The 25,152-nt window shown below is 41.6% G+C and overlaps 1 protein-coding gene across 1 annotated transcript in view; it reads right to left on the bottom strand.

Moving 5' to 3' along the window:
- Positions 1-495: 495 nt before the first annotated feature.
- Positions 496-25,152, bottom strand: part of SMARCA5 (SWI/SNF related, matrix associated, actin dependent regulator of chromatin, subfamily a, member 5) — a gene marked incomplete in the record, with an annotated part of 249,902 nt that continues 225,245 nt past the window's right edge. Inside the window, 6 exon segments of the mRNA XM_053700211.1 lie at positions 496-510; positions 806-928; positions 1,023-1,136; positions 1,926-2,036; positions 3,868-3,987; positions 4,213-4,361. Of these exon segments, the coding sequence (XP_053556186.1) occupies positions 496-510; positions 806-928; positions 1,023-1,136; positions 1,926-2,036; positions 3,868-3,987; positions 4,213-4,361 (632 nt within the window).

Below are 25,152 nucleotides of genomic sequence, written 5' to 3'. Positions count from 1 at the left end.
TATTGGATCATATGATTAACAATAATCTTGCCATCTCATTGCGACAGTCATCTATTCCCCGCAGAGCGGGGACACTGTCTTAACAACTTTGCTACTCAGCATGAACTCTTACGTTTAAAGTGTTCCTGTGAATATACTTGTTGCTTTATTTGCAATTTTATGTTGCCTTGGTTTTGAAGGCCTTCTACCTTTTAACTTTTGAATAAAATGAAGGATCTATTCTTTTGTAAGGAGTTTGATATCTGACCTAGCGCTCTATTAGAACCCCCATCTTCTAAGGCGATCTCTACACCCACATATCCAGTTCAAACTAAGGAGCTGCGGGTTTGTGACAAGTTACAGTTTAACGCTACCCTTTGAACACGGACAGTACTCTGAGAATGTGGGTGACGTGGACTACCCTTGGTGATATGCTTTTATTTATTTATTACACTGCGCAACATTGTTGCTATTACATACCAGTGCAGGAGCTCTGAGTGTAGTATTTGTGTCTGTTTAGGGGAAATACTCCTGCAAAAATAAGTGGCTAAACAGTTAAAGGGACATAAATAGTATAAAAGCATACAATTTTAAATAACTTTCCAAGTTACTTCTATTCTCAAATTTGCTTTCTACTCTTGGTTTTCTTTGTTGAAAATGCAGAATAGTACCACTGGGAGCTACCTGAACACACCAGGTGAGATGACACTAGGCATATATAAAGTGCAGCTACCAATCAGAAAAAAGAACCCATGTACTGAGCCTACCTAGCTATACTTTTGATAGCACAAATGTGCTTACTGTTATAAGACAGTTTAAGACTTACTTGTGTCAGAAGTTTTTCTTTTTCTTCCAGCTCTTCATCATTTAGTACTTCTGCTTCATCAATCTTTTGTTGATCTTCCTTTTGTGCTTGGGCTGCATTTGGAAGCTCAGGATTACGTGGCACCTTTAAAATATTACAAGAGGTATATTTTATTAGTGTATTTTGACCTAATTCACAAGTATGATGCTAGGAATTGGTATAGACGTAACAATCTTACCTTATAGCCAATTGTTTTTCTGTAATATAGTATTTCTTTCTCCAATAACTCAAAAAGACGTGGAGGGAAGAACTGGAAATCCTGAACGTTTGGTTGCTTGGGTGGCCTGGGAGCCTAAAAAAAAAAAAGTTCAGAATTGCAAGGCATTTGGACTTTAACCGTAGGGACCCACATTTACTATAACCAGTCAAATATATTATATTTGCACCTGTGATATCTCAACAGAAAATACAACAAGAAATTAATTTGAATAGGTTAGTACAAGGCCTAAAAGTACAGCTGTAAAGTTTTTTTCCTTTTCACTGGATATTCTAAAACTGAAGATTAAGGTTAAATACTTTAGTTTAAACACAATATGCTTAAACATACACCCTTAATTGACTACATGTTTAAATCCATATAAAGGGGTAAAAACCATAGCCAGTCAGATTTGTAGATCACCCTGTTGTGGGCCGAATTATACAGAAAGTGATTGAATCACATGCATATCTGCCTACTCCCAAATTGCCTCACTGCTGCTGTATCATCTGCACAGGAGCACATCTTTGACAATTTAATTGTTTAAATATAACATTTTCTAATGAAAGAAAGCAGACAATGCTATAAAACAAAATAGAGATTTAATTACAGTTATTCTGAAGATAAACATGCAATATTAGCCTCAAGATACCGTTAAGAGGTTAGGCATTAGGAGAAAAGAAGAAAAAACAGCAGTGAATTGGGCAAATGTTTGTTCAAGAGGTTATTTGAAGTTTATGCATTTTCAAAAACTGGCATAAAATTAAAAGATGGTAAGGACATCATAAATTTGCTGCCATCATAAACCAAAAAGGAAAAAATAGTTTTATGATCACATGTGCTTGACACAATGCAAACAGACAAAGTATTATTTCACTACCTTACCTTTGGTACTTTTGGCTCACTAACACGTAGAGCGTCTCTAAAATATGCATCCACAGCATAATTCGCTTTTCGCTCACGTTTTGGTGGCTCAATCCACTGAGTAAATGCCATCTACAAAATAAAGATAAGAAAGTCTAAATGCAGTTGTAAAAAAACAAAAAAAAAAAACACATATTTAGATATTTTAAAGTCTCTCATATATATATATATATATCTATGACCACATACCCCCATTGGATCGGGGAGGGGATAGGAGCAAGACATTGCTTAAACGTGAAGACCAGTGGATCTTCAAATTGGGAACCATATATCCAGGCGGATTAAATACCATCCCAGACTTTAAAAATCTTATCTGATTCAATAAGGTAGTGCTACATGCTTGGGGTACAACCCAGGGTCATAGTGGCTACGTGTAGCTCCCAGTTCCATTGCTCTTTTGAGCGATGTGAGCCGGTCGCTTACGACACACCCGGGTGGAGGGAACCCCCCCCACCTTGGTTGTGGAAGCCTGGCCCCTGAGGTAGAATTACCCACTTATGCACCTTAGACCTTATGCTGGGGATACATCAATATACTTACAAATACTAATGAGTAACAGGATGGACTTTTTCTATCTGTCCATACTTGGTCATCTATAAGTTGGACCTATTTACCTGTTTATCTGGGTGTAATAAGAGATTATATTTCAGATGTAACCAGGGTACATTTCCACACATCACCTAGTATTATTCTAGTATTTGGGACATGGCTTAGCTGTGTGACACATTGTGGTATACATTCAAAAGGTGGGATCATGAATATTGACATGATCTAATATACCTCCCTTTATTCCAGCATGATAATCTAGGTCTCTATGTGAGTTCACTACATTATTAAGTGAATTTCTCTATTGGGCTAAATATCTGTACCATATCACAAATATATAGAGAAATAGATGTACTGATTCATTTCCAGCTCTTGGGTACTGATATAAAAAGTTGCGCCCAATTAATTATAGTACATCATTTATCTATTCATATATTTACTGGAAAACATAATAGAATAATGTTGCAAATTGATTCAGTGGATGTATAGTCTGCAAAGAGTCCATCTACTATTTTGCAGTCATTCTACATCTTTATATGTATTGATAACAAGTAGAGCAAGAATCGCCACTTTTTATTTTATTTTATATCTATCTATGTACATATACTATTGTGCACACCTATGCATGAATGTGACTTAGAATGTTTAGTACTTGTCACTTATATATGCTCGCTACACTAGGCAATTTATCACTGAGTTGAGACACGAATTTGGGTTTGTATCATAACCATAGCTACAGTTGCTATGACGACTTGTACACACTACTACACTCAACCTGCCGATCAGAGCTAATAACATAGCGATCTAAGGCAGATTTTTAACATACCAAAAGGTACTTTTTGCACTTACATATTGAAGCACATATGATACTTGATTGTGTAAAAGTGAATGTATAACGGCATAATACATAACACTGTTTGTATGCTTAATATTGCCATGCCGCAAAACCGGAAGTGAGATAACATCACTTCCGGTAGGCATGATCACAGTGGAACGCAAGATGCGTTCCACACTCGATATTTGGCGCACTTTTTGGAGTAACACTTGTTTGGTGAGACACTGTTTGAAACACTATTAATTGTGTGATATTTGATTATATGTTGATGCTGATGAAGGGGTTGTGAACCCCGAAAACGTTCCATTAAAGAATTTTGTGGAAGACCTGAGAGTGCATCTGATTTCGCATATATATATATATATATATATATATATATATATATATATATATATATATATATATACATACACACACACACACACACACACAAATACATACACTGCTGAACATGTTTGTGATAGGAGTATTCAACTGGAAGCATTAAAGTTTTATTAACAATAATTACATTTGCAGTCTCACCTTTTGCTTCTCTCTGTAATCTTCACCTTCAAAATTGTACACACTGCATTCAGTGTCCATAGTAAAGTTTCTCAGGGAACTTTCACCCATATTTGAAAGCTTCTCTTTCATTTCAGCAGTCTAAAGAACAAAAAAAAAAAAAAAAAAAAAACTAAATTATAGCATTAACTTAAAATTACAGCTTTTCATGAGTGGAAATAAATGCGGTTCAATCAAACTTTAGCATAGAAAAAGATATTAGTTTGATATGTAAATAATGCTGATCAGGTATCTGAAACAAAAGTTTTAGACATTAAACACATGTTGTAAGCAGTTATAGAAGATCCCAAGTTTGTTTAGCCTTACTTTTTTCTCCCCTCTTTCTAAGATGGCATCAATATCTTCATCAGTAATTTCACTATCTTTTGACGCAAACACATGAGTAGCACCATGTCGAATCATCTGAAGCATTTCATCCTTTCCAAGCTTATTTAAATTCTGGTCAACTAATCTTCCTACAGGATAGGCAAGAAAGTACCATATGAACAATATTTTAAAAAAACTATTACAAAAAATAAAATAAATACAAACTAATTCCTAGAAATTAATTAAAAAAAAAAAAAAAAAAAAAAAACATTTATGCTTACCTGATAAATGTATTTCTTTTTTGACACGATGAGAACACGGATCATCTTAATTACTATTGGGAATACCACTCCTGCCCTGCAGGAGGCGGCAAAGAGCACCACAGCAAAGCTGTTAAATATCACCTCCCTTCCCTCCCAACCCAGTCATTCGACCAAAGTAAAGGAGAGAAAGGAAGTAACAAGGTGCAGAGGTGTCTGAAGTTTATAATCTGAAAAACCTGTCTTACAAAAACAGGGCGACCTGTGGACTCATCGGTTCAAAAAGGAAATAAATTTATCAGGTAAGCATAAATTTTCTTTTTAATGACACGATGAGTCCACGGATCAACTTAATTACTATTGGGAATCAATACCCAAGCTAGAGTACACAGATGACACGGGAGGGACAAGACAGGGAACCTAAACGGAAGGCACCACTGCTTGAAAAACCTCTCTCCCAAAAGAGGCCTCAGCCGAGGCACAAAAGTGTCAAATTTGTAAAATTTTGAAAAAGTGTGAAGAGAAGACCAAGTTGCAGATCTGTTCCACAAAAGCTTCATTTTTTAATGCCCATGAGGAAGAAACAGCTCTCGTGGAATGAGCCGTAACTCTCTCTGGAGGCTGCTATCCAGCAGTCTCATATGCAAAACGTATATGATACTCTTCAGCCAAAAAGAAAAAAGTCGCCTGAAGGTAAAACTTTAAGGCACAAACCACGTCCAAATGGTGTAAAAGCCGCTCCTTCTGAGAAGAAGGGTTAGGACACAAGGAAGGAACAACAATCTCCTGGTTAATGTTCCGATCAGAAACAAATTTTGGAAAAAATCCTAATTTAGTACGTAAAACTACCTTATCTGAATGAAAAATAAGGTAAGGAGACTCATGCTGCAAAGCCGAAAGTTCTGACACTCTGCGAGCAGAAGAAATAGCCACAAGAAAAAAAACTTTCCAAGATAACTTAATATCTAAGGAATGCATAGGTTTAAACAGAGCCCCTTGAAGAACTTTGAGAACCAAATTAAGACTCCATGGAGAAGTAACTGGCTTGAACACAGGCCTGATACTGACCAAAGCCTGACAAAAAGATTGCACATCTGGAACATCTGCCAGACTTTTTTTGTATAACAAAATAGATAAGGCAGAAATTTGACCCTTTAAGGAACTTGTCGATAATCCTTTCTCCAAACCCTCTTGTAGAAAGGACAAAATTCTAGGAATCCTAACTGTACTTCAGGAGTAGCCCTTAAATTCACACAAATAGAGATATTTATGCCATATCTTATGGTAAATTCTTCTAGTTACAAGCTTACGAGCCTGAATTATGGTCTCTATGACTGATTCTTAAAAGCCCCTTGGAGCCCTTGGATAAAATTAAGCGTTCAATCTCCAAGCAGTCAGCTTCAGAGAAACTAGATGTGGGTGAAGGAAGGGCCCTTGAAGTAGAAGGTCCTTCCTCAATGGAAGTCTCCAAGGTGGCAGAGACAACATGTCCACCAGATCCGCATACCAAATCCTGCGAGGCCAAGCAAGTGCAATGAGGGTCACTGAGGCCCTCTGCTTGATTCGAGCAATGACCCGAGGAAGAAAAGCAAACGGAGGAAATGGGTATGCTAGACTTAAGGTCCAAGGTGCCGCCAGGGCATCAGTACCGCCTGCGGGTCCCTGGACCTCGACCTTTACCTTCGGGAGCTTGGCATTCTGCCGAGATGCCACGAGATCTAATTCCGGCTGACCCCATTTGAGAATCGGGCTGGAGAATACTTCCAGATGGAGTTCCCACTCTCCCAGATGAAAGGCCTGCCTGCTTAGGAAGTCTGCCTACAAGTTTTCCACCCCTGGGATGTGGATCGCAGACAGACAGCAAGAGTGTGTTTCTGCCCACTGAATTATTTTGCTACCTATGTCATCGCTAAGGAACTTCTCGTTCCTCCCTGATGATTGATGTAAGCCACTGAAGTTATGTTGTCTGACTGCAACCTGATAAACTGGACCAAGGCTAACTGTGGCCAGGCCAGAAGAGCATTGAAAATCGCAAACCCAGAACCTTTGAGAAAATTCTGGGAGCTGTGGCAAGACCGAAAGGAAGAGCCACAAATTGGAAGTGTTTGTCAAGAAAGGCAAACCTTAGAAACTTGTGATGGTCCTTGTGAATGGGAACATGCAAGTACGCGTCCTTTAAATCCACAGTTGTCATAAATTGACCCTCTTGGACCAAAGGAAGAATTGAATTGAAGGACGGTACTCTGAGGAATTTCTTTAGACTCTTGAGGTCTAAAATAGGCCTGAAAGTTCCCTCTTTTCTGGGAACCACGAACAGATTGGAATAAAATCCCAGATCCGGATCCTGAGTCAGAACAGGAACCATCACTCCCAGGTTGGAGAGGTCTCATACAGTGCAAGAACGCCTTTCTTTTTGTCTGGTCTACAGACAATCTTTTAAGTAGAAACCTGCCTCTGGGAGGAAAACTTTTGAAATCTAGTCTGTATCCCTGAGGCACTATTTCTACTGCCCAGGGATCCTGAACATCTCGAACCCAAGCCTGAGCAAAGAAGGAAAGTCTGGCCCCTACCAGATCCGGTCCCAGACCCTTCATGCTGACTGGTTCAATGGCGGGCTTCTTGGATCGTTTTCCCTTATTCCAAGACTGATTGGGTCTCCATGAATGCTTACACTTTTACTGCTTGGAGGCGGAAGAGGAAGAATTTCCCTTGAAATTTCGAAAGGAACGAAAATTGCTCTATCCTTTTTGTTTGTTTCTCTTGTCCTGAGGGAGGTGACCCTTACCTCCCATAAGAACAGAAATGATTTCCGTCACGCCAGGACCAAACAGGGTCTTCCCCTTGTAAGTAATCGCTAAAAGCTTAGACTTGGAAGAGACATCCGCAGACCAAGGTTTTAACCATAAGGCTCTGCAAGCTAGAACAGAGAAACCTGAAATCTTTGCTCCCAGTTTGATAACTTGAAGGGAAGCATCGGTAATAAAGGAATTAGCCAATTTAAGAGCTTTAATCCTACCCTGGATTTCATTCAGAGGAGTCTGTCCTAATAGCATCAGACAATGTATCAAACCAATATGCCGCTGCACTATTGACGGTAGCAATGCACACAGCTGGCTGCCATTGTAAGCCCTGATGTACATACATCTTTTTGAGTAATCCCTCTATTTTTTTGTCCATAGGATCGTTAAAGGCACAACTATCCTCTATGGCAGTGTTTTTCAACCAGTGTGCCGTGGCAGACTAACAGTGCAGGGGTGTACCTCTTTCAAATTTTTAAATATTGGGAGGTATGTGACAGGCTCATCAGTCATTTACAACCATGGCATTGACGTGTGTGTGTGTGTGTATATATGTGTGTATATGTATATATGTGTGTGTGTGTATATATATATATATATATATATATATATATATATATATATATATATATATATATATATATATATATATATATATATATATATATATATATATATATATATATATATATATATCCTGTATTAGGCTACAATGTGATTTTGTAAAATTTTGGGATGGTGGTGTGCCACAGGATTTCTTAATGTAAAAAAGTAAGGAAACAGCCTGTGGTGGCTGAGAAACATGTCGCTGTTTTTAAAAAAAACAGAATTTATGTTTACCTGATAAATTACTTTCTCCAACGGTGTGTCCGGTCCACGGCGTCATCCTTACTTGTGGGATATTCTCTTCCCCAACAGGAAATGGCAAAGAGCCCAGCAAAGCTGGTCACATGATCCCTCCTAGGCTCCGCCTACCCCAGTCATTCGACCGACGTTAAGGAGGAATATTTGCATAGGAGAAACCATATGGTACCGTGGTGACTGTAGTTAAAGAAAATAAATTATCAGACCTGATTAAAAAACCAGGGCGGGCCGTGGACCGGACACACCGTTGGAGAAAGTAATTTATCAGGTAAACATAAATTCTGTTTTCTCCAACATAGGTGTGTCCGGTCCACGGCGTCATCCTTACTTGTGGGAACCAATACCAAAGCTTTAGGACACGGATGAAGGGAGGGAGCAAATCAGGTCACCTAAATGGAAGGCACCACGGCTTGCAAAACCTTTCTCCCAAAAATAGCCTCAGAAGAAGCAAAAGTATCAAACTTGTAAAATTTGGTAAAAGTGTGCAGTGAAGACCAAGTCGCTGCCCTACATATCTGATCAACAGAAGCCTCGTTCTTGAAGGCCCATGTGGAAGCCACAGCCCTAGTGGAATGAGCTGTGATTCTTTCGGGAGGCTGCCGTCCGGCAGTCTCGTAAGCCAATCTGATGATGCTTTTAATCCAAAAAGAGAGAGAGGTAGAAGTTGCTTTTTGACCTCTCCTTTTACCTGAATAAACAACAAACAAGGAAGATGTTTGTCTAAAATCCTTTGTAGCATCTAAATAGAATTTTAGAGCGCGAACAACATCCAAATTGTGCAACAAACGTTCCTTCTTTGAAACTGGTTTCGGACACAGAGAAGGTACGATAATCTCCTGGTTAATGTTTTTGTTAGAAACAACTTTTGGAAGAAAACCAGGTTTAGTACGTAAAACCACCTTATCTGCATGGAACACCAGATAAGGAGGAGAACACTGCAGAGCAGATAATTCTGAAACTCTTCTAGCAGAAGAAATTGCAACTAAAAACAAAACTTTCCAAGATAATAACTTAATATCAACGGAATGTAAGGGTTCAAACGGAACCCCCTGAAGAACTGAAAGAACTAAATTGAGACTCCAAGGAGGAGTCAAAGGTTTGTAAACAGGCTTGATTCTAACCAGAGCCTGAACAAAGGCTTGAACATCTGGCACAGCTGCCAGCTTTTTGTGAAGTAACACCGACAAGGCAGAAATCTGTCCCTTCAGGGAACTTGCAGATAATCCTTTTTCCAATCCTTCTTGAAGGAAGGATAGAATCCTAGGAATCTTAACCTTGTCCCAAGGGAATCCTTTAGATTCACACCAACAGATATATTTTTTCCAAATTTTGTGGTAAATCTTTCTAGTTACAGGCTTTCTGGCCTGAACAAGAGTATCGATAACAGAATCTGAGAATCCTCGCTTCGATAAGATCAAGCGTTCAATCTCCAAGCAGTCAGCTGGAGTGAAACCAGATTCGGATGTTCGAACGGACCCTGAACAAGAAGGTCTCGTCTCAAAGGTAGCTTCCAAGGTGGAGCCGATGACATATTCACCAGATCTGCATACCAAGTCCTGCGTGGCCACGCAGGAGCTATCAAGATCACCGACGCCCTCTCCTGATTGATCCTGGCTACCAGCCTGGGGATGAGAGGAAATGGCGGGAACACATAAGCTAGTTTGAAGGTCCAAGATGCTACTAGTGCATCCACTAGAGCCGCCTTGGGATCCCTGGATCTGGCCCCGTAGCAAGGAACTTTGAAGTTCTGACGAGAGGCCATCAGATCCATGTCTGGAATGCCCCACAGGTGAGTGACTTGGGCAAAGATTTCCGGATGGAGTTCCCACTCCCCCGGATGCAATGTCTGACGACTCAGAAAATCCGCTTCCCAATTTTCCACTCCTGGGATGTGGATAGCAGACAGGTGGCAGGAGTGAGACTCCGCCCATAGAATGATTTTGGTCACTTCTTCCATCGCTAGGGAACTCCTTGTTCCCCCTGATGGTTGATGTACGCAACAGTTGTCATGTTGTCTGATTGAAACCGTATGAACTTGGTCCTCGCTAGCTGAGGCCAAGCCTTGAGAGCATTGAATATCGCTCTCAGTTCCAGAATATTTATCGGTAGAAGAGATTCTTCCCAAGACCAAAGACCCTGAGCTTTCAGGGATCCCCAGACCGCGCCCCAGCCCATCAGACTGGCGTCGGTCGTGACAATGACCCACTCTGGTCTGCGGAATGTCATCCCTTGTGACAGGTTGTCCAGGGACAGCCACCAACGGAGTGAGTCTCTGGTCCTCTGATTTACTTGTATCTTCGGAGACAAGTCTGTATAGTCCCCATTCCACTGACTGAGCATGCACAGTTGTAATGGTCTTAGATGAATGCGCGCAAAAGGAACTATGTCCATTGCCGCTACCATCAACCCGATCACTTCCATGCACTGAGCTATGGAAGGAAGAGGAACGGAATGAAGTATCCGACAAGAGTCTAGAAGTTTTGTTTTTCTGACCTCTGTCAGAAAAATCCTCATTTCTAAGGAGTCTATAATTGTTCCCAAGAAGGGAACCCTTGTTGACGGGGATAGAGAACTCTTTTCCACGTTCACTTTCCATCCGTGAGATCTGAGAAAGGCCAGGACGATGTCCGTGTGAGCCTTTGCTTGAGGAAGGGACGACGCTTGAATCAGAATGTCGTCCAAGTAAGGTACTACCGCAACGCCCCTTGGTCGTAGCACAGCTAGAAGGGACCCTAGTACCTTTGTGAAAATCCTTGGAGCAGTGGCTAATCCGAAAGGAAGCGCCACGAACTGGTAATGTTTGTCCAGGAATGCGAACCTTAGGAACCGATGATGTTCCTTGTGGATAGGAATATGTAGATACGCATCCTTTAAATCCACCGTGGTCATGAATTGACCTTCCTGGATGGAAGGAAGAATAGTTCGAATGGTTTCCATCTTGAACGATGGAACCTTGAGAAACTTGTTTAAGATCTTGAGATCTAAGATTGGTCTGAACGTTCCCTCTTTTTTGGGAACTATGAACAGATTGGAGTATAACCCCATCCCTTGTTCTCTTAATGGAACAGGATGAATCACTCCCATTTTTAACAGGTCTTCTACACAATGTAAGAACGCCTGTCTTTTTATGTGGTCTGAAGACAACTGAGACCTGTGGAACCTCCCCCTTGGGGGAAGTCCCTTGAATTCCAGAAGATAACCTTGGGAGACTATTTCTAGCGCCCAAGGATCCAGAACATCTCTTGCCCAAGCCTGAGCAAAGAGAGAGAGTCTGCCCCCCACCAGATCCGGTCCCGGATCGGGGGCCAACATTTCATGCTGTCTTGGTAGCAGTGGCAGGTTTCTTGGCCTGCTTTCCCTTGTTCCAGCCTTGCATTGGTCTCCAAGCTGGCTTGGCTTGAGAAGTATTACCCTCTTGCTTAGAGGACGTAGCACTTTGGGCTGGTCCGTTTTTACGAAAGGGACGAAAATTAGGTCTATTTTTTGCCTTGAAAGGCCGATCCTGAGGAAGGGCGTGGCCCTTACCCCCAGTGATATCAGAGATAATCTCTTTCAAGTCAGGGCCAAACAGCGTTTTCCCCTTGAAAGGAATGTTTAGTAGCTTGTTCTTGGAAGACGCATCAGCCGACCAAGATTTCAACCAAAGCGCTCTGCGCGCCACAATAGCAAACCCAGAATTCTTAGCCGCTAACCTAGCCAATTGCAAAGTGGCGTCTAGGGTGAAAGAATTAGCCAATTTGAGAGCATTGATTCTGTCCATAATCTCCTCATAAGGAGGAGAATCACTATCGAGCGTCTTTATCAGCTCATCGAACCAGAAACATGCGGCTGTAGCGACAGGGACAATGCATGAAATTGGTTGTAGAAGGTAACCCTGCTGAACAAACATCTTTTTAAGCAAACCTTCTAATTTTTTATCCATAGGATCTTTGAAAGCACAACTATCCTCTATGGCAGTGCTTTCCAAACTGTGTGTCGGGACACACTAGTGTGTCGGCAGCAGTGTGTAGGTGTGTCCCTGCTTCAGCACAAATTTTTTTTAATTTTTGTTTTTGTTTTCTGACTTTCTGCCTGCCTGCTACATATGTCACATGGCTGACACGTGATTGATACCTAGGGGGACACAGATCATCTTAACCTATTGGCGCACCTCAGTGGGAACTGAAACTATTCCCATTGGCGGCGCATTGGCTCCTGACAGCACGTGTAGTCTCCTTAATTGGCTTGTGACTGCATGTGTAGTCAGTGAGTGGGACAGCAGTGTGTTTGCAGTGCGGGCAGTAGTCAATCGGATTCACCGAGCTCTGAGGGCGGCAGCTTAAATGCTGAGCTGAAGTCAGTGGGAGTTTTTTTGCAACTAGCTCCCAGTAGTGCATTGCTGCTCTTGCTCTTGATATATGGATAGGAAGTGGAAGCTTAAAAATGCTTGATGATGAAATGCGAGTGTCTTTATCTAATATTCCACCAAATATTCAGAAATTATGTTCATCCCATCAACCGTATACATCCCATTAAAATAGTAAGTAGCTATTGGTGTTATTAAACTTTTTTTTATTTCTTGCACATACATACTGTTACTTGTAAATACATTTAGTTATTATATAATTTATGTATGTGTCCGTATCTCTTAAAACAAGTTAGTTTAACCTCCTTTTTGCTAGTACAACTGAATTACTGTGTCGCGAAATGATGTAGGTCTAAAAAGTGTGTCACCAACATGAAAAGTTTGGAAAGCTCTGCTCTATGGGTATAGTGGTGCGTTTGTTTAAAGTGGAAACCGCTCCCTCGACCTTGGGGACTGTCTGCCATAAGTCCTTTCTGGGGTCGACCATAGGAAACAATTTTTTAAATATGGGGGGAGGGACGAAAGGAATACCGGGCCTTTCCCATTCTTTATTAACAATGTCCGCCACCCGCTTGGGTATAGGAAAAGCTTCTGGGAGCCCCGGCACCTCTAGGAACTTGTCCATTTTACATAGTTTCTCTGGGATGACCAACTTTTCACAATCATCCAGAGTGGATAATACCTCCTTAAGCAGAATGCGGAGATGTTCCAACTTAAATTTAAATGCAATCACATCAGGTTCAGCCTGTTGAGAAATGTTCCCTGAATCAGTAATTTCTCCCTCAGACAAAACCTCCCTGGCCCCATCAGACTGGGTTAGGGGCCCTTCAGAGATATTAATATCAGCGTCGTCATGCTCTTCAGTATCTAAAACAGAGCAGCCACGCTTACGCTGACAAGGGTTCATTTTGGCTAAAATGTTTTTGACAGAATTATCCATTACAGCCGTTAATTGTTGCATAGTAAGGAGTATTGGCGCGCTAGATGTACTAGGGGCCTCCTGAGTGGGCAAGACTCGTGTAGACGAAGGAGGGAATGATGCAGTACCATGCTTACTCCCCTCACTTGAGGAATCATCTTGGGCATCATTGTCATTATCACATAAATCACATTTATTTAAATGAATAGGAATTCTGGCTTCCCCACATTCAGAACACAGTCTATCTGGTAGTTCAGACATGTTAAACAGGCATAAACTTGATAACAAAGTACAAAAACGTTTTAAAATAAAACCGTTACTGTCACTTTAAATTTTAAACTGAACACACTTTATTACTGCAATTGCGAAAAAACATGAAGGAATTGTTCAAAATTCACCAAATTTTCACCACAGTGTCTTAAAGCCTTAAAAGTATTGCACACCAAATTTGGAAGCTTTAACCCTTAAAATAACGGAACCGGAGCCGTTTTAAACTTTAACCCCTTTACAGTCCCTGGTATCTGCTTTGCTGAGACCCAACCAAGCCCAAAGGGGAATACGATACCAAATGACGCCTTCAGAAAGTCTTTTCTAAGTATCAGAGCTCCTCTCACATGCGACTGCATGCCATGCCTCTCAAAAACAAGTGCGCCACACCGGCGCGAAAATGAGGCTCTGCTTAAGCTTTGGGAAAGCCCCTAAGGAATAAGGTGTCTAATACAGTGCCTGCCGATATTATTATATCAAAATACCCAGATAAAATGATTCCTCAAGGCTAAATATGTGTTAATAATGAATCGATTTAGCCCAGAAACAGTCTACAGTCTTAATAAGCCCTTGTGAAGCCCTTATTTATGATCGTAATAAACATGGCTTACCGGATCCCATAGGGAAAATGACAGCTTCCAGCATTACATCGTCTTGTTAGAATGTGTCATACCTCAAGCAGCAAGAGACTGCACACTGTTCCCCCAACTGAAGTTAATTGCTCTCAACAGTCCTGTGTGGAACAGCCATGGATTTTAGTTACGGTTGCTAAAATCATTTTCCTCATACAAACAGAAATCTTCATCTCTTTTCTGTTTCTGAGTAAATAGTACATACCAGCACTATTTCAAAATAACAAACTCTTGATTGAATAATAAAAACTACAGTTAAACACTAAAAAACTCTAAGCCATCTCCGTGGAGATGTTGCCTGTACAACGGCAAAGAGAATGACTGGGGTAGGCGGAGCCTAGGAGGGATCATGTGACCAGCTTTGCTGGGCTCTTTGCCATTTCCTGTTGGGGAAGAGAATATCCCACAAGTAAGGATGACGCCGTGGACCGGACACACCTATGTTGGAGAAAAAGTTTTTAAATATACACTTGCTTTATCACAATTATTCTGCTCCTGTTTGGGGGCAGAGTGTGTGTGCTAGTCCTATCTTCCAAAGTGGTGATTTTCTGCATCCTGCAAATTGGATTCCACAGTCCACTGGGCGGCTGAGAGGTCCCAGTACTGCTGATATTGCACCTGGTGGTGCTTTGTTTCCTGTAAGTACAACCTTGAATCCTTTTTTATCTGGTGTACAAACATTACTGGGCTATGTGTGTGCCTTTTTTGCCCTTATAGGCATCATAGGATAGGCCCTCGCCAAGGATCAACTCTATCTGGCTGGAGACACCAGTGAGCTGGACCACTGTTTGATGTTCCAGGCTGCCACAATAGCACCATTTGGATGCGCTACGCTTGTGAGTATATTTCCTATCCTGCTGATGTTTTGTATCCGACTGCCGTGACGTTACTAGGCCATGTTGGCGCCTCTGTGCTTTTTCTTTTAGATCACACCACACCAGGATGACCGTCCTATGACAGAGAGCTGCCTTCTTTCTTTTGGATTATTCTTTGTGCGGACATTTTGCTATTTGATTACACCAATATCATCTGTGAGCATATCATCAATAAAAATAATCTTATATAAGTGTGTTAGGTATATTGTATATTCTCTTAATTATCTGTATATATTTGCTTACCTGTTTGCTGCTTATTGTTAGCGCCCCCTAGGAGTGTGGTGTATGTTCTATATGCACCACCCTCCTTATATCTTTTGTTATCACAAGATGAGAGGCTTACAGCTGTAAAGTAGCAGCTTTTAAAGCACTGCTCTGACGTAAAATAATACAAACAGCAGCAATTTGTATTGGCAGAACAGAAGTGAACAATTTTTAGTTCAGTCTCCACTCCAGCTTAAAATGAAATGGGAACATACAGTTTGAAAAACGCCACAAGATGGCATATGGGTAGGAATTGGAGGTATCGGTTTAAATATCGGTGCATTTGCGTGAGTACAAGTACTCATGCAAATACTTGGTATCGGTATCGGTGCAACCCTAGATTAAAGACAACCGTGGAGTCGCTGTCACCCAAAGTAGCAGACGGAGGCGTTTCTAGCTTGAACCTAAAAGATACCACTTCCGATCACCGAGAGGAATTACACTGTCAGAATCTGAAATTTCACCTTCAGATGCTACTACGGTATACCCCTCCTCAGGCTTCTGGGAGGGTGCATCCGCAATAGGAATAACTGTCAGAAACCTCGCTTACTGAATGTCTGATTTTCCTCTTACGCTTTCCTTGCAACATAGGAAAGGCAGACAACACATCTGAAACTGCAGAAGACATGAGAGAAGCGATGTCTTTTAAAGTAACCCCAACTGGAGCCACCGAGGAAACAGAGCACTGCATGTGAGGGCAGTAAAATTTGGGGACGCTTGAGGAGAAAGCTGCAGCATATATTGAACATTGTCAGATTCCTGAACGGCATGTTCTTTAGAAAATGTTGGCTCAGGAAAATTTTTATCCCTGTAATTTATAGTCCTCTCAATACAAGAGGAACAAAAAAGGGATTGGTGGTTCCACATTGTCATCAAAACAAAGCGCTTTTGGCAGTTTGCAAGGCCTCATGATCCATTATTACTCTTAATGGATAGAACTAGCAATCAAAAAACATAATTTATGTAAGAATTTACCTGATAAATTCATTTCTTTCATATTGGCAAGAGTCCATGAGCTAGTGACATATGGGATATACAATCCTACCAGGAGGGGCAAAGTTTCCCAAACCTCAAAATGCCTATAAATACACCCCTCACCACACCCACAATTCAGTTTAACAAATAGCCAAGCAGTGGGGTGATAAAGAAAGGAGTAGAAAGCATCAAGGGAAATTTGGAAATAATTGTGCTTTATACAAAAAATCATAACCACCATAAAAAGGGTGGGCCTCATGGACTCTTGCCAATATGAAAGAAATGAATTTATCAGGTAAGTAAAAAAGGGAGGTAGGAGATGAATCTCTACGACCGATAACAGAGAACCTATGAAATAGACTCCCGTTAGGGAAATCATCGTATTCAAATAAGTGATACTCCCTACACGTCCCTCTGACATTCGCTGTACTCTGAGAGGAATCGGGCTTCAACAATGTTGAGAAGCGCATATCAACGTAGAAATCTTAGCACAAACTTACTTCACCCCCTCCATAGGAGGCAAAGTTTGTAAAACTGAATTGTGGGTGTGGTGAGGAGTGTATTTATAGGCATTTTGAGGTTTGGGAAACTTTGCCCCTCCTGGTAGGATTGTATATCTCATATGTCACTAGATAATGGACTGTTGCCAATTACATGAAAAAAAGTGAATTTTTAACAAAATTAAACTTGACAAAAAAAATGTTACTGTTACTTTAAAAATTAAACTAACTTTTTTTACTATAAACTGAAGAATGCGGTAAAAACGATACTGAGACAAAAATCACAAACACTTCAACACCTCAGCTGTCTGCTGAGGTGCCTACCTGCCCCACAACACAGGAGATAAGTCCCACTAGCAAAGCAGATGATCCGTAGAGCAGCAGGAAATGATTTGAGAACTGCTCCTAGAAATGCTTGTCTTTCTTATGAACCCAAGCGCTTCTAGTCGGCCTGTAACTGTCACCTCCGTAGATGCAAGAGAAATGGCATGTAATGCTAAAAATCTCACCACCCTTAGCTCCACTCCTCATGGGCGTCTCAAATTAATAATCCCCCGGTCGGTATTATTCAAGTTAAACCGCCGGGAGCAGTGGAACCGCCATAAAAATTTAACTACACAACATTCTCAGCCCCAGTGCCTGCTATGCTTTCTAATAGTCTCCTTCAGTAAGGAGAAATAAAAATGTCCCAAGAGAAGCAACCAAGTAAATAGTGCCCACTTTTTCTGAGTGATCCAGATATAAATAAAGTAAGCACTTACCTGATCAATGCCCGACAGCAAGGCATCTCACCCGGCTTGAGAGGTCATCTCCCTCCCATAGGCCTGTGGAACAAAAGAGACTGAGTATTTCCCCTCAGGTCTTCACAATTAGGGCAGCATAAAATCTATAAGAGGAGCAGTGAGAATTATGTCCCACCAGTTCTCATTGCTCTAAAGCCCCCACTGCTCTACTGAAGAGACTGATGTGGACTACGGCTACACCCTAGGACAAAGAAGCACAATCGAGCACCACTTTAAAAATAATAAACTCTTGATTGAAGAATCTAAAATAACACCTAACTTTACCACTTCCTAGCACTTAACGTAGGCAAAGAGAATGACTGGGTTGGGAGATATTTAACAGCTTTGCTGTGGTGCTCTTTGCTGCCTCCTGCAGGGCAGGAGTGGTATTCCCAATAGAAATTAAGATTATCCGTGGACTCATCGTGTCATTAAAAAGAAATAAAATGTTCAACTGAAAACCAATAATTGTTATTGATACTACATTCATTATTACAAATGGCAAATATTACACTAGCACAGCAGTATTTATTCTTTTCCCTCAAAAGAAAGGTTGTTCCAAAGTAAAACCAAACAAATTATACCATCCTATTTAAAGGGACAATCAAGTCCAAAAAAACCCTCATGATTTAAATAGGGCATGTATTTTTAAACAACTTCCCAATTTACTTTTATCACCAATTTTACTTGGTTCTCTTGTTATTCTTAGTTAAAAGCTAAACCTAGGAAGTTCATATGCTAATTTCCTAGACCTTGAAGACTGCCTCTAATCTGAATGGATGTTGACCACTAGAGGGCATTAGGTTTATGTGTTTCATATACATAATATTGAGCTCATGCATGTGAAGTGACCTAGGAGTGAGCACTTACTGGCTAAAATGCAAGTCTGTCAAAAGAACTGAAATAAGGGGGCCGTCAGCAGAAGCTTAGATACAAGGTAATTACAGAGGTAAAAACAGAATTTATGTTTACCTGATAAATTACTTTCTCCAACGGTGTGTCCGGTCCACGGCGTCATCCTTACTTGTGGGATATTCTCTTCCCCAACAGGAAATGGCAAAGAGCCCAGCAAAGCTGGTCACATGATCCCTCCTAGGCTCCGCCTACCCCAGTCATTCGACCGACGTTAAGGAGGAATATTTGCATAGGAGAAACCATATGATACCGTGGTGACTGTAGTTAAAGAAAATAAATTATCAGACCTGATTAAAAAAACCAGGGCGGGCCGTGGACCCGACACACCGTTGGAGAAAGTAATTTATCAGGTAAACATAAATTCTGTTTTCTCCAACATAGGTGTGTCCGGTCCACGGCGTCATCCTTACTTGTGGGAACCAATACCAAAGCTTTAGGACACGGATGAAGGGAGGGAGCAAATCAGGTCACCTAAATGGAAGGCACCACGGTTTGCAAAACCTCTCTCCCAAAAATAGCCTCAGAAGAAGCAAACGTATCAAACTTGTAAAATTTGGTAAAAGTGTGCAGTGAAGACCAAGTCGCTGCCCTACATATCTGATCAACAGAAGCCTCGTTCTTGAAGGCCCATGTGGAAGCCACAGCCCTAGTGGAATGAGCTGTGATTCTTTCAGGAGGCTGCCGTCCGGCAGTCTCGTAAGCCAATCTGATGATGCTTTTAATCCAAAAAGAGAGAGAGGTAGAAGTTGCTTTTTGACCTCTCCTTTTACCAGAATAAACAACAAACAAGGAAGATGTTTGTCTAAAATCCTTTGTAGCATCTAAATAGAATTTTAGAGCGCGAACAACATCCAAATTGTGCAACAAACGTTCCTTCTTCGAAACTGGTTTCGGACACAAAGAAGGCACGACTATCTCCTGGTTAATGTTTTTGTTAGAAACAACTTTTGGAAGAAAACCAGGTTTAGTACGTAAAACCACCTTATCTGCATGGGACACCAGATAAGGAGGAGAACACTGCAGAGCAGATAATTCTGAAACTCTTCTAGCAGAAGAAATTGCAACCAAAAACAAAACTTTCCAAGATAATAACTTAATATCAACGGAATGTAAGGGTTCAAACGGAACCCCCTGAAGAACTGAAAGAACTAAGTCGAGACTCCAAGGAGGAGTCAAAGGTTTGTAAACAGGCTTTATTCTAACCAGAGCCTGAACAAAGGCTTGAACATCTGGCACAGCTGCCAGTTTTTTGTGAAGTAACACAGACAAGGCAGAAATCTGTCCCTTCAAGGAACTTGCAGATAATCCTTTCTCCAATCCTTCTTGAAGAAAGGATAGAATCTTAGGAATCTTTACCTTGTCCCAAGGGAATCCTTTAGATTCACACCAACAGATATATTTTTTCCATATTTTGTGGTAAATTTTTCTAGTTACAGGCTTTCTGGCCTGAACAAGAGTATCAATAACAGAATCTGAGAACCCTCGTTTTGATAAGATCAAGCGTTCAATCTCCAAGCAGTCAGCTGGAGTGAGACCAGATTCGGATGTTCGAACGGACCTTGAACAAGAAGGTCTCGTCTCAAAGGTAGCTTCCATGGTGGAGCCGATGACATATTCACCAGATCTGCATACCAAGTCCTGCGTGGCCACGCAGGAGCTATCAAGATCACCGACGCCCTCTCCTGATTGATCCTGGCTACCAGCCTGGGGATGAGAGGAAACGGCGGGAATACATAAGCTAGTTTGAAGGTCCAAGGTGCTACTAGTGCATCTACTAGAGTCGCCTTGGGATCCCTGGATCTGGACCCGTAGCAAGGAACCTTGAAGTTCTGACGAGAGGCCATCAGATCCATGTCTGGAATGCCCCACAGTTGAGTAATTTGGGCAAAGATTTCCGGATGGAGTTCCCACTCCCCCGGATGTAATGTCTGACGACTCAGAAAATCCGCTTCCCAATTTTCCACTCCTGGGATGTGGATTGCAGACAGGTGGCAGGAGTGAGTCTCCGCCCATTGAATGATTTTGGTCACTTCTTCCATCGCCAGGGAACTCCTTGTTCCCCCCTGATGGTTGATGTGCGCAACAGTCGTCATGTTGTCTGATTGAAACCGTATGAACTTGGCCTTTGCTAGCTGAGGCCAAGCCTTGAGAGCATTGAATATCGCTCTCAGTTCCAGAATATTTATCGGTAGAAGAGATTCTTCCCGAGACCAAAGACCCTGAGCTTTCAGGGATCCCCAGACCGCGCCCCAGCCCATCAGACTGGCGTCGGTCGTGACAATGACCCACTCTGGTCTGCGGAAGGTCATCCCTTGTGACAGGTTGTCCAGGGACAGCCACCAACGGAGTGAGTCTCTGGTCCTCTGATTTACTTGTATCTTCGGAGACAAGTCTGTATAGTCCCCATTCCACTGACTGAGCATGCACAGTTGTAATGGTCTTAGATGAATGCGCGCAAAAGGAACTATGTCCATTGCCGCTACCATCAAACCTATTACTTCCATGCACTGCGCTATGGAAGGAAGAGGAACGGAATGAAGTGTTTGACAAGAGTTTAGAAGTTTTGTTTTTCTGGCCTCTGTCAGAAAAATCCTCATTTCTAAGGAGTCTATTATTGTTCCCAAGAAGGGAACCCTTGTCGACGGAGATAGAGAACTCTTTTCCACGTTCACTTTCCATCCGTGAGATCTGAGAAAGGCCAGGACTATGTCCGTGTGAGCCTTTGCTTGAGGAAGGGACGACGCTTGAATCAGAATGTCGTCCAAGTAAGGTACTACTGCAATGCCCCTTGGTCTTAGCACCGCTAGAAGGGACCCTAGTACCTTTGTGAAAATCCTTGGAGCAGTGGCTAATCCGAAAGGAAGCGCCACGAACTGGTAATGCTTGTCCAGGAATGCGAACCTTAGGAACCGATGATGTTCCTTGTGGATAGGAATATGTAGATACGCATCCTTTAAATCCACCGTGGTCATGAATTGACCTTCCTGGATGGAAGGAAGAATTGTTCGAATGGTTTCCATTTTGAACGATGGAACCTTGAGAAACTTGTTTAAGATCTTGAGATCTAAGATTGGTCTGAACGTTCCCTCTTTTTTGGGAACTATGAACAGATTGGAGTAGAACCCCATCCCTTGTTCTCCTAATGGAACAGGATGAATCACTCCCATTTTTAACAGGTCTTCTACACAATGTAAGAATGCCTGTCTCTTTATGTGGTCTGAAGACAATTGAGACCTGTGGAACCTCCCCCTTGGGGGAAGCCCCTTGAATTCCAGAAGATAACCTTGGGAGACTATTTCTAGTGCCCAAGGATCCAGAACATCTCTTGCCCAAGCCTGAGCAAAGAGAGAGAGTCTGCCCCCCACCAGATCCGGTCCCGGATCGGGGGCCAACATTTCATGCTGTCTTGGTAGCAGTGGCAGGTTTCTTGGCCTGCTTTCCCTTGTTCCAGCCTTGCATTGGTCTCCAGGCTGGCTTGGCTTGAGAAGTATTACGCTCTTGCTTAGAGGACGTAGCACTTGGGGCTGGTCCGTTTCTACGAAAGGGACGAAAATTAGGTTTATTTTTGGCCTTGAAAGACCTATCCTGCGGAAGGGCGTGGCCCTTACCCCCAGTGATATCAGAGATAATCTCTTTCAAGTCAGGGCCAAACAGCGTTTTCCCCTTGAAAGGAATGTTAAGGAGTTTGTTCTTGGAAGACGCATCCGCTGACCAAGATTTCAACCAAAGCGCTCTACGCGCCACAATAGCAAACCCAGAATTCTTCGCCGCTAACCTAGCCAATTGCAAAGTGGCGTCTAGGGTGAAAGAATTAGCCAATTTGAGAGCACGGATTCTGTCCATAATCTCCTCATAAGGAGGAGAATCACTATCGACCGCCTTTACTAGCTCATCGAACCAGAAACACGCGGCTGTAGTGACAGGGACAATGCATGAAATTGGTTGTAGAAGGTAACCTTGCTGAACAAACATCTTTTTAAGCAAACCTTCTAATTTTTTATCCATAGGATCTTTGAAAGCACAACTATCTTCTATGGGTATAGTGGTGCGTTTGTTTAAAGTGGAAACCGCTCCCTCGACCTTGGGGACAGTCTGCCATAAGTCCTTTCTAGGGTCGACCATAGGAAACAATTTTTTAAATATGGGGGGAGGGACGAAAGGTATACCGGGCCTTTCCCATTCTTTATTTACAATGTCCGCCACCCGCTTGGGTATAGGAAAAGCTTCTGGGAGCCCCGGGACCTCTAGGAACTTGTCCATTTTACATAGTTTCTCTGGGATGATCAAATTCTCACAATCATCCAGAGTGGATAATACCTCCTTAAGCAGAGCGCGGAGATGTTCCAACTTAAATTTAAATGTAATCACATCGGGTTCAGCTTGTTGAGAAATTTTCCCTGAATCTGAAATTTCTCCCTCAGACAAAACCTCCCTGGCCCCCTCAGACTGGTGTAGGGGCATTTCAGAACCATTATCATCAGCGTCCTCATGCTCTTCAGTATCTAAAACAGAGCAGTCGCGCTTACGCTGATAAGTGGGCATTTTGGCTAAAATGTTTTTGATAGAATTATCCATTACAGCCGTTAATTGTTGCATAGTAAGGAGTATTGGCGCGCTAGATGTACTAGGGGCCTCCTGAGTGGGCAAGACTCGTGTAGACGAAGGAGGGAATGATGCAGTACCATGCTTACTCCCCTCACTTGAGGAATCATCTTGGGCATCATTTTCAGTGTCACATAAATCACATTTATTTAAATGAGAAGGAACCTTGGCTTCCCCACATTCAGAACACAGTCTATCTGGTAGTTCAGACATGTTAAACAGGCATAAACTTGATAACAAAGTACAAAAAACGTTTTAAAATAAAACCGTTACTGTCACTTTAAATTTTAAACTGAACACACTTTATTACTGCAATTGCGAAAAAGTATGAAGGAATTGTTCAAAATTCACCAAAATTTCACCACAGTGTCTTAAAGCCTTAAAAGTATTGCACACCAAATTTGGAAGCTTTAACCCTTAAAATAACGGAACCGGAGCCGTTTTTAACTTTAACCCCTTTACAGTCCCTGGTATCTGCTTTGCTGAGACCCAACCAAGCCCAAAGGGGAATACGATACCAAATGACGCCTTCAGAAAGTCTTTTCTATGTATCAGAGCTCCTCACACATGCGACTGCATGTCATGCTTCTCAAAAACAAGTGCGCAATACCGGCGCGAAAATGAGGCTCTGCCTATGATTAGGGAAAGCCCCTAGAGAATAAGGTGTCTAAAACAGTGCCTGCCGATATTATTTAACAAAAATACCCATATTAAATGATTCCTCAAGGCTAAATATGTGTAATATATGAATCGATTTAGCCCAGAAAATGTCTACAGTCTTAATAAGCCCTTGTGAAGCCCTTATTTACTGTCTGAATAAAAATGGCTTACCGGATCCCATAGGGAAAATGACAGCTTCCAGCATTACATCGTCTTGTTAGAATGTGTCATACCTCAAGCAGCAAAAGACTGCTCACTGTTCCCCCAACTGAAGTTAATTCCTCTCAACAGTCCTGTGTGGAACAGCCATGGATTTTAGTAACGGTTGCTAAAATCATTTTCCTCATACAAACAGAAATCTTCATCTCTTTTCTGTTTCAGAGTAAATAGTACATACCAGCACTATTTTAAAATAACAAACTCTTGATTGAATAATAAAAACTACAGTTAAACACTAAAAAACTCTAAGCCATCTCCGTGGAGATGTTGCCTGTACAACGGCAAAGAGAATGACTTGGGGTAGGCGGAGCCTAGGAGGGATCATGTGACCAGCTTTGCTGGGCTCTTTGCCATTTCCTGTTGGGGAAGAGAATATCCCACAAGTAAGGATGACGCCGTGGACCGGACACACCTATGTTGGAGAAACGTGTATTATTATAACTGTTGGTTATGCAAAACTGGGGAATGGGTAATAAAGGGATTATCTTTCCTTTTAAAGAACAAAAATTCTGGTGTTGACTGTCCCTTTGACGTGTCAAAAAAAAAAAAAAAAAAAAAAAAAAAAAAAAACAATCTGTCATTATAATTAACTAATTAGACCAAGTTGGAAAATAATTTGTCTTATTAGGTGACTGAAGAAAATGACAAGTGAAGGAAAACTTGCCATCTCAATATCTTCACCTGGATATTAAGAGATTGTATAAAATGTATTTTCAACCATGGCAGCTGGACACCCTAGTGCATTGGTTTTCAGACCTGTCCTCAAGCCTCCCTAACTGGCCAGGTTTTTGGGATTACCTTGAATGAGAGCAGGTAACATAACCAGGTTTTACCTGATCATTTTACCTGTGCTCCACTTCAGTAATCCATTAAATGAGGCCTGAGGACAGGTTTAAAAATCAGTGGCCTAGTGCGTCACAGAACCTGCTTGAGTCTCAGAATTCTGACCAGAGGAGATGTATGAGACTTATTAAAATAGATTAAAAAGAGTATGCTAAATAGTATAACTACTAAAGGGGAAAAAAAGAGGGTAGTTATTTTGTGGTATTTGCCTTTAACATAG

The sequence above is a fragment of the Bombina bombina genome, chromosome 2, assembly GCF_027579735.1.
Source record: "Bombina bombina isolate aBomBom1 chromosome 2, aBomBom1.pri, whole genome shotgun sequence".
Taxonomy (NCBI): domain Eukaryota; kingdom Metazoa; phylum Chordata; class Amphibia; order Anura; family Bombinatoridae; genus Bombina; species Bombina bombina.
The sequence above is the reverse complement of the archived record's forward strand: the minus strand, read 5'-3'. Positions and strand labels throughout refer to the sequence as shown.